The sequence below is a fragment of the Primulina tabacum genome, chromosome 15 (assembly GCF_025594145.1).
Source record: "Primulina tabacum isolate GXHZ01 chromosome 15, ASM2559414v2, whole genome shotgun sequence".
Taxonomy (NCBI): Eukaryota; Viridiplantae; Streptophyta; class Magnoliopsida; order Lamiales; family Gesneriaceae; genus Primulina; species Primulina tabacum.
This window is the reverse complement of record NC_134564.1, coordinates 1,338,676-1,351,497: the sequence shown is the minus strand read 5'-3', so window position 1 is coordinate 1,351,497 and position 12,822 is coordinate 1,338,676. Positions and strand designations below refer to the sequence as shown.

At 37.2% G+C, this 12,822-nt stretch overlaps 1 protein-coding gene across 1 annotated transcript; it reads left to right on the top strand.

The window, feature by feature from the left end:
• The first annotated feature begins 893 nt into the window (after positions 1–893).
• Positions 894–1,358, top strand: LOC142527112 (uncharacterized). The gene has a single exon (XM_075631827.1). The coding sequence runs from the start codon at positions 894–896 to the stop codon at positions 1,356–1,358; it is 465 nt and encodes a 154-aa protein (XP_075487942.1).
• Positions 1,359–12,822: the final 11,464 nt, after the last annotated feature.

The window sequence follows — 12,822 nt, the reverse complement described above, 5'->3', positions numbered from 1 at the left end:
CAACTATCCAGGATTTGGAAAACCCCAATGGTAACGGTAATCAGCAGCCTCAACCACCACTGGCACATAATTGGATCAAGTATAATTATGAGTCCCTTCGTAAGAACCGTTGCCCAGTGTTCAAGGGAGACACCGACCCTGAAAGTAGCCAGAATTGGTTGAAAAGCGTGGAAACCCAGCTGCGACTGTTAGAGATACCCGAGGCACTCAAAGTAGAGGTGATAGTACCATTCCTGGAGGATAAGGCAAGCAAGTGGTGGGAAATAGTCTCACCTACCCTGACAACTGCCGGAGCAATTACCTGGCAACAACTCAGAGATGTCTTTCTCAAACAGTTTTTCCCAGCATAAGTCAGACTACAGAAACTGAGTGAGTTTGAGAATTTCTCGCAAACTCCAAACATGTCAGTGGTAGATTACACCTCCCGATTCAATGACCTTGGAACTTATGCCCCGACAATCATGGCAGATGAAGTTCTGAAGACGCACAAATACAAGAAGGGATTGAGCAGCCGTATCCAATCATCCTTAGCAGTTTACCAACCTACAAGCTTTGCTGATTTAATGGGAGCAACAATAAGAGCTGAGACAGACATTAAGCGTCGGGAGGACGAGAACAAGAATAAGTGACCTCTTACTGGACAGTCATCTCAAGGGAAACAACCATTCAAGAGACCAAATCAGTCCAATGGGTCATTCAAAGGTGCTTCTCCCACCCAAGAACCAAAGATGTGTCCCAAATGTAATAGTCGTCATTCTGGGGAATGCCACAGATAGACTGGGGCATGTTTCAATTGTGGGAAATTAGGGCATCGAATTGCTAATTGTCCCGAACCATTAAAGAGAGGTACCAAGCCAAATGTTGATGCTAATCCCAACAAGCCAAAAGAGAATATGCCCAATGCTCGTGTGTTTGCAATAACTCAAGAAGAAGCAGATGATGCAAACGATGTCGTGTCAGGTATCATTTTTGTCAATGAAATGCCAGCTTATGTGTTGTTTGACAGTGGTGCTACTCATTCATTTATATCTAAAAGATTCACTAAGAAGCTGGGTCTTACACCTGAAATACTAGTCGAACCCTTTAGAGTAGCAACTCTTACTAGTAAGACAATCGAAAAACATAGAGTGCATCGAAAGTGTAAAATCTGTATCAATGAGCACATATTCCAAGCAGAATTGATACAACTGAACATGATGGAATTCGACGTCATTCTAGGAATGAATTGGCTATCCAAGAATCATGCATTAGTAGATTGCCGAATGAAGAATGTCAAACTTCAAGCTCCAAAACAAGAAGAGGTCATTTACCATGGCAAAGTCAAGAAACAGAAGTCCTTCCTATCAGCAGCTTCTTAGACTTGGAGAGCCATTAAAAGTGGAGAAGAAGTTTACCTAGCAATTATAAGCGAGGTAAATGAAGAAAATACGTTGCATTAGAAGAGATTCCAGTAGTTCAAGACTTTCCAGATGTTTTTCCTGAAAAACTCCCTGGAGCAATTCCGAACCGAGAAGTAGAATTTGAAATTAATTTCATACCCGATGCTGCACCAATATCAAAAGCACCCTACCGAATGGCTCCAGTAGAATTGAAGGAATTGAAAGATCAACTCCAAGAGTTGTTGGATAAGAAACAAATCCGACCAAGTGTATCCCCTTGGAAAGCTCCTGTTCTATTTGTGAAGAAAAAAGATGGAAGCATGAGATTGTGTATTGATTACAGAGAACTGAATAAAATTACAATCAAGAATAAGTACCCACTTCCAAGAATAGACGATTTTTTTTATCAAATAAAAGGAGCTACGGTCTTTTCCAAGCTCGAACTAAGGACAGGTTATCACCAACTGAAGGTCAAGGCAGACGATATTCCGAAGACGGCTTTTAGAATAAGATATGAACACTACGAGTTCATGGTAATGCCGTTTGGATTTGGATTAACAAATGCTCCAGCAGCATTTATGGATCTCATGAACAGAGTGTTCAAACCATTTCTTGACAAGTTTGTAGTGGTGTTTATTGACGATATTCTCATATATTCACCAAGTGAAGAAGACCACAAAGAACATCTCCGTCTAACTCTTCAGACACTGAGAGAGAGAACTTTTCGCCAAATTTAAGAAATGTGAATTCTGGCTAAGTAGTGTCATGTTCTTGGGACACATAATATCAGCAGCAGGAGTAGCTGTGGATCCTAAGAAAGTAGAAGCAATCTCAGATTGGCCTAGACTAAAAACTGTGACAGAAATTCGAAGCTTCTTGGGATTAGCGGGATAGTACCGAAAATTTGTTGAAGGATTCTCTTCAATAGCGATACCTCTCACCAAGCTCACACAGAAGAACTCTAAATTTCAATGGGGTGAAGATTGTGAGAAAAGATTTGATACTGAAGAAAAAGCTTACCTCTAATGCAGTGTTGGTATTACATATGGAAGGCAAAGACTTCACCATCTACAGTGATGCATCTAAAGAAGGTTTGGAATGTGTACTCATGCAAGAGGGAAGGGTGATTGCATACGCGTCGAGACAGTTGAAGCTGTATGAACAAAATTACCCAACACACGACCTCGAGCTAGCAGCTGTGGTATTTGCACTAAATATTTGGAGACACTATTTATATGGTGCTAGGTGTGAAATATTCACCGACCATCAAAGCAACAAGTACTTGTTCACACAGAAAGAGTTAAACATGAGACGGAGACGGTGGATTGAATTCTTGAAAATAAATGATTAAATTATTAAATATATAAATACATGTAATAATTAATGGGGACCACTCTTTCTCTGAAATTCAAAAAATAATAATAAAATATTAAAAAAAAAAGAAAATGGAATGATGTGGGACGTTCAAAGAATTGAACTCCCATATAATGTGGCACAAGTGGGTGGGTGATATGAAAACTTCATTGGTTTGAACACCAATGCAGATGCCCTTATGCAATAAAGAATATACATATACATATATATATATATATTGTATGGTTGCAGAGTGTGACAAAATATCAAAGGTCAAAGTCCTTTATGCAATAAAGAATATATATATATATTGTATGGTTGCAGAGTGTGTGTGGTCGTGGATTTTCTAAATATTGTCCCATGCTTGGATTAATCATCGGACCTACTCACTGTTTACACGTTGTCCATATGTGGTACTGTGCATTTTTTGCAAATGTCATCTTTCAAAATTTTAGTTGCACAATTAATTATGGGGAATTACTTAATTTTAGGATTTATAGGTGGTACACAATTTTCCTTTTATACTCATGATTGAAATTATGTTTTAAAAAAAAAGGTGATATATACCGACAATACCGTAAAAAAGAGATTAAAATGATATGGAGTGTTATTAACATTTTTTGGAGCATAAATAACATTTGGTTCTCATGATAGTTGTTTAAGATAGAACTATAAATGGATTATTTGAAATCTATATAATTCAAAAATACCCAAACAAGCAAAATAAATTTGGAGCAGGGAATTGAATTACTTCAATCCAAATCCATGCAAAGCACATTAGTAGATCGAATTATTTGAAATAAAATGATTTCAAAGTTGGGCTTTAAGTTCAATTTGTTTGGATTTTTTTATTAGATATATTTCATTTTTTTTTCATATCATTTTATTGAGTCCTATCTAGCATATAACGAATTTCAAGTTCTCTCGAAATTAAATCATTTGAAAAGTATTTCTTGAATTTTTATTTTAAACATAAATCATTATACCCAAATTCAAATAATTATGCGTAGTTGTATCAAGCATTCGAATTAACAATTAATCCTCTAAAATGTAGTCATTTAAAATTGTAGAATTTTTTGTATTCACCTCCCCATACTAATAAAGTTACGTTATTTGAAATAACTTATAAACTCTTATATCTTATGAGTTATTTTAGGAGTTTAAAAGATATGATGTCTTATTTTAAAATATTTGGATACTGGAATTACAAATCTTTTCTATATTATAATTACCAAAAATGATGTCACTTTGAAAATAATACGAAGTTATTCTTTATAAATATTATTTGTTGGGGATCGATATTGAGTTTAGAGGGGGGAGGGGGGTGAATAAACTCTTTCCTTTACTGATAGTTTTCGCAAAGGGTGCTAGAATCCTGTTAGAGATTGTAGCTAATCTTGTTCGAATGTAAGTCCAGCAGATCACAATAATAAGTGCGGAAACGATCCGATGGAGTAAAGTGAAAACAGTAGAACAGTAGGCAGTAGACAATGGTTGTTTATGGAAGTTCGAAGATGAAATCTTCTACGTCTCCCCTTCTTCTGTTTCTAGAAGGTATCGCTAAAACAATTTGAATTTTACAGTACACTACACATCCACTTCAGCAGGACTTATCCTTTGCCTACTGAAACTCTTAGTATCTCAACACAATGTAATTCAATACAGCAAAGTTCTGGAAAAGACTCTTTTCCAGATTACAAACTCTTCTCAAAGATATAGTAAAGTGTTTAGCTTAAAGAGGTGAAGAAACAGCAGCACAAAGTGATCTCAGAAGATCAGATGTATATTATGAAGTGTGTACTGCTTTTCTGTAAGTTGAGCTAGAAGATAACGATTGGTTCGTGGTTGCTCAAAATAACCTTGGGTAGATAATGTGTTCCTTGAAAATAATCAGCGTTCTTCTCTATATGGGTTTGATCCATATATATAGAAAACTTGAATCCAACGTCTATAATAAAAAACGGCTCATTTGAATTCTGATAGAAACAAATTTATTTCTTAAAAAGTGATCCTTCATAAAGCTTTCAAAATAATCAGTCTTTGCTTAATACCAAAAATGGTAAGACGTATTAAATGACTTCGTACAACATTAATGGTGCAATTAAAGCTAGTACTAGGTAAAGTAACGGTAACATTTAAGATTGTAACGATCAAGTAAAAGCTGTTAAGTTCTGATCTTGTATAAGCCAAGTTCTGCTTATAAAGCTAAGTTCTGCTTCTGGTTTTCTAAGCCGTTGAGTACTATTAAAAGTATTGCTTCTGTTAAAGCGATACGATGGCTTCTGCTTTTATATTGTCTTCTGGTTATTGCTATCCCTACTGGTTTTGATTCACATCACCACAATTAAATTAAGTCTATCAATTTCCCCCTTTGCAGTGATGCGAAAACCTAGAAGTTAGTAACGATGAATATGAAAGCAGATATCAATTATAACCAAATAATCGATAAATATTTAAACAGTTAAACAGAGTTTAAAAAGTGGTAAAGAGTTTCAATCATCCGTTACAATGTCTCTGAATATTGTTTCCTCATCCTGAGGATCTTGGTTTCTGAAGGAGGATTCTGCATGATGATGTCCTTCAGATCTACCTTCTTCTGTCCTACAAGTGGTAAAGAGTTTCAATCATCTGTTCCAATGTCTCTGAACATTGTTTCCTCATCCTGAGGATCTTGGTTTCTGAAAGAGGATTCTGCATGATGATGTACTTCAGATCTACCTTCTTCTGTCCTACCAACTGCTTCCCCCTTTTTGGCATCAATACAAGTGAGTAATTCATCCACTCGGACAGTAAGATTGATAATTCCATCATTCAACATCTCCAGAAATGGAACTTGATTCGAAACTCGATCATTAAGGGCTTGATGAGATTGAGATTGAAACTCAATCTTGGCATCGATGGTTTCAAGTTTCGAATCAGTATCTTCAACTTTAGTTGAGATTGAACGAATAGATGAGTCATGATCAGAGACAGTTCGAATAACATCAGATTGACTGAGCATGATGTTAGCATGACTTGTTAAAACATTTTTCCTGAAGAGGCTGGATACAACTTCAAGCCTTGCCAATGATTCTGCCGTGTTAATGACTTGTTTCGATACGCGTTCACGGAAGAAGTTGGTGGCACTGACTTCACCAGTATGATCATAGGACAACTGTTTTACTATCTCTGAACTCTTTCAATATTTCGTCTCAGTGTATCAATCTCAGACTCAAGATTAAAGTGCTCTTCTTCTGGTGATGGAGTTCTTGCAAGTTGTCGCTCTTTGATTTCAGCAAGGTGAGCAATATGAACTATGTGAGTTGGTGAATCAGTAGGAGGGATAATCAAAGCAGTAGAGGAGACAAGTTCTGTCGGAGCAGTAGTAACAGCAGTGGACTGTTCAGCAGAAGCTCCTCTAAAAACAGTAGATTGGTCAGGAGCTGCACTCTTTTCTGGTTGGGCAGCTTCAGTGGTTACCATTTGCGCACCAGCTGGAATGGATTCAGATGGAATGTTTAATAGAGCTTTCATTTCTGCTTGATGTTCTACAGAAAATATCTCCAAATTTGGCAATAATAAAGCAGCATCTGATCCTTCCGTCGGTTGTTCTGCTGGTTGAGCTTCTGAAAAAACCACATCTTCAGCTTGAGTAGGTTCTAGGGCAGTAGAGACAGTAAGAACAGTGGATTGAATCACTTCATCAACTGAAGCCAATTCTCGAACAGAGATAAGAGATGATGATTGAGTAGGCAGCTTCGGTGATGCAGGAGTACTGGAGACCTTAGCTTCTGGTTGAGCTGCGGTCCGTTCCTCAACTGGCTTATTCTGAGTAAAATTGGGGACGAAGCCTACTTGATATTGTACAGGCTCTCCAAAAGCCTGTTCTTGAGAAAGAAGTTTCTCATTCATTAGTCTCAATCTATCGGTCAAAAAATGGATGACATGATGATCCTGAGAAGCAGTAGGAATCATAGAGTCGAAATTCGACTTAAGAGTCTTTAAAACAGATTCCAGCTTCTGACACTTCAGCTGTTAAAGAATGTAGCTTCGCATGCTCATTGCCTCAATCACATTGTCAGTTTTGGCAAAATCAAAATCCTTCTTCTCATTCTTCACCATTTTTCCATATACGCCTGGTGTTCTAAAATATGTGATAGGATGGAAAACTCGAACCTTATGCCAGTCATCAAAGAAAGTCATGCCTTCACTAGCAGATTTCTCAATCTCCTCCATGTGAAGATCAATACCAGTTAAGACGGATGACTTGGTACCAAGAACTTTTGGTTCTTCAACAAGTTTTCCTTTGAATTTATCAGAAGATGATACAGGCATCACTGGTCTAAATGCAGAAGACCCTGCAGTAGATTCCCGAATGACGACTCCAGAAGTGGGTCTGAAATTCGGAGCAATAGTTGAGGTGGTGGTAGTAGAAGTGGCTGCTGGTTTAGTAACAGGGACAAATTCTGGTATAGAGAGGTGGGTTCTGGAAACACTTGTCTCAAAGGGACATTGTCTAAATCAGCGATGGCTGCTGTTTTCTTAATGCGGAGAACAGTGCGAGTCTTTTTCTTGCTAGGAGTGGCTGGCAGAGATGCCTTGGTAGGAGCAGCAGACTCCTCGGATACTGTTTTATCTTAATCAGTGGAGATAACCATTTTTTTTCTCTCGATCTTCTTCTGAGGTCCTTGAGCCTCAGTTTGAGCATCTCCCACCTCCTTCTTCATAGCAATGAACTCAGCCAGAGTTGGCTTTGGCCTTAAAGCAAGTACATTGTCAGCGTCGGCCATTGTTACAAAAGAAGCATCTTGTTCAGAAGTGAAAGAAAAACCAGCATCCTTTAGCATCGTGCTGATCTGAACATCAAAACCAAAACTCTTCCTCACAACCATATGCTTCATTATTCTGAAAAGAAATCGAGCTCAGTCCACCTTAAAATCAGAAGTGATAGTTATCATCACTTGAACCTTCTCTTTGGTCAACCTATCAAACGTACCAGCTTTGACCAAGAGTGCCTTTGCGACAATATCAGCCATCACTTGATATTCCATTTTTAGAAGCTTCTTGAAACAGGAGGGAGAGAGTTCCTCTCCAGAAGCTGAGAAGGTGAGGAGGGCAGTAGAAATCTCCTCCTTAGAAATGCCAGAAAATTCAGAGATACCTGAAAATGGGAGAAAGAAGGTCGATCCCAATAGTGCAGCATCGATGGAGATGGATGCATTATTCTGGGAATAAATGATTTTCCCTTCATCTACGATTGCCTTGGCATAGAATTCTAAGAGAGCAGTCTTGTAGATAACAGCAGGTGCTTCCAAAAAACTTCTGAGACCAGATTTCTCAATAGTTTTAAACATCCTAACAAGATTATCGTCCTTGATTGTCAGGACTAATGCAAAGTTAACTTGATAGAATTTAGTGTCTAAGCGCCAGCCATTTCTGCAATCAAGATGAAATCGAAGTAGATTCTGCAAAAGAGATGAGTGCAAGAGAAAGCAGTAGCTGATGAGCAAAAGTCTGGAATCGTAAAAGTGAAATGAGATGGAAGAGACGGTTAATATTCAAAATGTACAGCCGTCATTGAAACATAAGGACACATGTCAATATGTTTGCGGTTGAATTTTGAAAAGTTAAACAGAGAGTGTCAGGTACGTCAAAATTTGAAAAAGGTAATGAAAATGGCGGGCTGTTCCAAGCGATTACTGAAGAAAACCAGAAGAGTGTTTGTCGTTTTATGATAATATCTACTGGAAGTCATAAAGTACTGAAGTATATCTAGTACTTTGATAAAAACCAGTAGACACATTGTTTTATCGAAAAGACAAACTTTCTTCTGCTTTTGACATAGCACGAAAATATTAGTCAGAATAAAATAATGTTCCCCCTCAATTAATGCAGTTGATAAATACGAAGATACGAGATATGAGGGAATGACAGATGAATCTTGATATTCGTGCATGATGTGAATAGTTGGACGTCTCTTCAGCTTCCCGAGGCTCTATATAAATGCTTGCAAGTTCACAAACCAAGTCATTTACACTTTTATCAAATCAAAACAAATGGGTAGTTCAAGCATCCTCTCGGAGTCTTCTCCAGAGTCTGAATCAGCAGAGGAGTTCCAAAGACAACTTCCAGCGTCTCGTAAGAAGATGTTTGAAGACTTTTTTTTTCAAGATATGAAGACTTGGAAGAAATTCTTTGGCCTGTAATTTGAACAATCAATAAGATTGTTCAAAATTAGAAAGACTAAGCTGTGGAATCATCCTTTCACAAACCACAATCATGCAAAGCGAGGGGATTCCAGCAGATCTTAGTTAGGTTCCTGCTGAAGTACTCAGTATTAGTGAAGTACTTCATACTGCTGATATCAACAAATGTAGTAGATAAACACAATGTAACGCATCTGGTTTTATGAATGAAAAAATCATTTTGTCATATCTCTTGTTTATCTACTGCTTTTATTGAATGTATATAAAAATAAGGGATAAGAAAACTCAGTCTAAGTAAGTCAGAAGACATTTCGGTTGACTTGAGACTCTTCATCTTCTTCATCATTAAATTTAGCCTGTCATTGAAGAATACGTCTGGATGAAGGTCATGTCTTCATGGTTTAAGGTGCAAGATCTCCAGAACATGCATCGAAATGGTTTGACTCCTACTGCTGCACAAAGAGTACCAGAAAGGACGTACAAACAGCAGTTTGACGTCGATCATATTACAGAGCTTGCTACTGATCAAGTTCTGCTTCATGTGATGCTGTGGAAGGAATGACATCAGCTAGAGAAGATTTCCAGTGCAGAGTCCTTCACAAGGATTCGAATCCATGAGTTGAGTAATCGGATTTCCGAGTGGCAAGATTCTGTAGGAGCTGAAATGGCTCGTGTACCATGGTTTCGATTTTATTCGTAATGAAATATCAGTAGTTGTCACAAATTGTCTCTTTACTTTTTCAAACAAACTGATGTTAGTTGAATAACATATATCTGATAATAATTAACAAGATGATAGCAACGATATACTCAAGTTAAATCAATTAAACCAAGAACATTACGAAAATAAGAAAACTTATTCTCAGGCAGAGGCTTTGTAAAGATGTCTGCTGCTTGTTGATCAGTAGGAACGTATTCCAGACGAATGTTTTTCTTCTGCACATGATCTCTAATAAAATGATGTCTGATGTCAATGTGCTTCGTTCTGGAATGAAGTACTGGATTTTGTGTGATTTCTATGGCACTGGTGTTGTCACAGGAGATAGGTGATTCAGAGGCTTGAACTCCATAGTCTTTGAGTTGTTGTTGCATCCACAGTATTTGAGAGCAGCAACTTCCAGCAGCAAGGTATTCTGCTTCTGCAGTAGGCATGCCTATGGAAGTATGCTTTTTACTGAACCAGGAGATCAACCTATCACCAAGAAATTGACAAAAACCACGTGTGCTCTTTCTATCCAGTTTGCAGCCTGCATAATCAACATCTGAATATCCAATAAGATTGAAAGATGAATCATTGGGATACCATAGGCCGACATTTTGAGTGCATTTCAAATATTTAAGTATACGCTTAGCAGCAATATAATGTGACTGCTTAGAGTTAGATTGAAATCTTTCACAGATACAAACAGCAAACATAATATCAGGTCTACTGGCAGTAAGATATAACAGTGATCCAAGAAGACCACGATACTGAATTATCTCTACTGAAATTTCATTTTCATCCTTGTCAAGTTTAGTAGATGAGCTCATAGGAGTAGAAGCAGCAGAGCATGTTTCCATGCCAAACTTTTTCAGTAGTTCCTTAGTATACTTAGCCTGATTTATGAAGATTCCAGTATCAAGTTGCTTGATCTATAGTCCTAGGAAGAATGTTAATTCTCCCATCATGCTCATTTCAAATTGTTCCTGCATTAACTTAGCAAACTTTGCACATAATTTGGGGTTAGTTGATCCAAAACTAATGTCATCAACATAAATCTGTACTAACAGAATGTGCTTATTCTTAACTAAGTTAAATAAAGTCTTATCTAATGTGCCAATTGTAAAATCATGATTAACAAGAAATTGTGATAGAGTGCCATACCATGCTCTAGGTGCCTGTTTCAAACCATACAGGGCTTTGTGTAATTTAAATACATGATGAGGTAAGAAATGATCAATAAAACCGGGAGGTTGTTCAACGTAGACCTCTTCTTGCAGTAGACCATTTAGGAAGACGCTTTTCACATCCATCTGATAAACTTTGAAATTTTTGAAAGCAGCAAAGGCTAAGAATATTCTGATAGCTTCAAGCCTTGCTACTGGTGCATAGGTTTCATTATAATCTATTCCTTCTTCTTGTCTGAAACCTTGAGCCACCAGTCTTGCTTTATTTCTAATCACAATGCCTTCTTCATTTAGCTTTTTTCTAAATACCCACTGAGTTCCAATAACTACTTGATGAGATAGTCTATGTACAAGAAACCAAAATTCATTTCTTTTAAATTGATTCAGCTCTTTTTGCATAGCTTCAATTTAGCTTGGATCCAGAAGAGCTTCTTCAATTTTCTTTGGTTCATTCTGAGAGATAAAAGCAGCATGTATATATTCATTTATCATTTGCCTTCTGGTTCTCAATGGAGTTGTTGGATTCCCAATAACCAAAGATGAAGGATGTGATTTTCTCCAAATAAAAGGGTTTAGAGGAATTTCTTCCTGATTGGATGGATTCAGATCCTGCTGATCTAAACCAGTAGCAGGTTCTGGAATGTCAGCTGCTGGTTCTGGTATATCTGGTGCGTGTGCAGCTGGTTCCACTATAGGAATGTCTGGTTCTGGATTTTGAGCATCTTTAACACTAGGTTCTGCATCATCTTCACTATCTAGTTCCAGATGAATCTTGTCTAACATGTTACTTAAATTTGACACGTTAGAAATTTCAGGAGTACTGCTGTCTTCATCAAAGACAACATGAATAGATTCTTCAACATTAAGAGTTTTATTATTGAAAATTTTGAATGCTTTGCTTACTGCTGAATATCCAAGAAAAAGTCCAGCATCTGATTTTGAATCAAATGCAGACAAATAATTTTTACCATTATTGTGCACAAAGCATCTGCAACCAAACACATGAAAATAAGATACATTAGGCTTGCTCACTTTCCATATCTCATATGGAGTCTGATTATGCCTTTTGTTGATCATGGTTCTATTTTGTGTATAGCATGCTGTGTTGATTGCTTCTGCCCAGAAGCGCTGAGAGATATCTGCTTCTGCTAGCATTGTTCTAGCAGGTTCTTTAAGAGTTTTGTTCCTCCTCTCAGCCACTCCATTTTGTTGAGGCGTCCTGTCAGCTGAATATTCATGATGAATACCCTGTTCATTCAAATATAACTCAAGAATTTTGTTAGTAAATTCAGTGCCCCGATCACTTCTAATTTTGATGATAGAAACTGATTTTTCATTTTGAATCCTTTTCAGAAGCTTGATCAGGAGGCTACTGGTTTGATCTTTTCCAGCAAGAAATATTACCCAAGTAAATCTAGAAAAGTCATCAACAACAACAAGAGTGTATTTCATTCCCCCTAAGCTCATGATAGGGATTGGACCAAAAAAGTCCATATGCAATAATTCCAAACACCTTGAAGTTGAATTACTACCTTTATTCTTGAAGCTAGATCTCACTTTCTTGCCAAGTTGACATGCAGAACAAACATGATTCTTAACGAAATTAATATCATGCAAACCATCAACTATGTTCTGCTTCTTGAGATTATTTATTGACTTGAAATTCAGATGATTCAATCTCTTGTGCCACATCCAATGTTTATCACTAAGAGAAGCAACTAAACATGTAGGAATATTAACATGATCTATGTTCCATGATACTTTGTAAGTGTTGCCTTCTCTCTTTCCAGTTAGAACAGTAGACTCAACAGCATCTTTAACTGTGCATGTGTGCTTCTGAAAAGCTACTGAATAACCATTAGCACACAATTGACTAATGCTGATTAAATTATAACAGAGATTTTCAACCAAGAGTACATCATTAATAGTGATGTTACCATGGATAATCTTACCCTTACCCACGGTTATACCTTTTGAGTTGTCCCCAAAAGTTATCTTTGGTCCAGTACAACTCATTA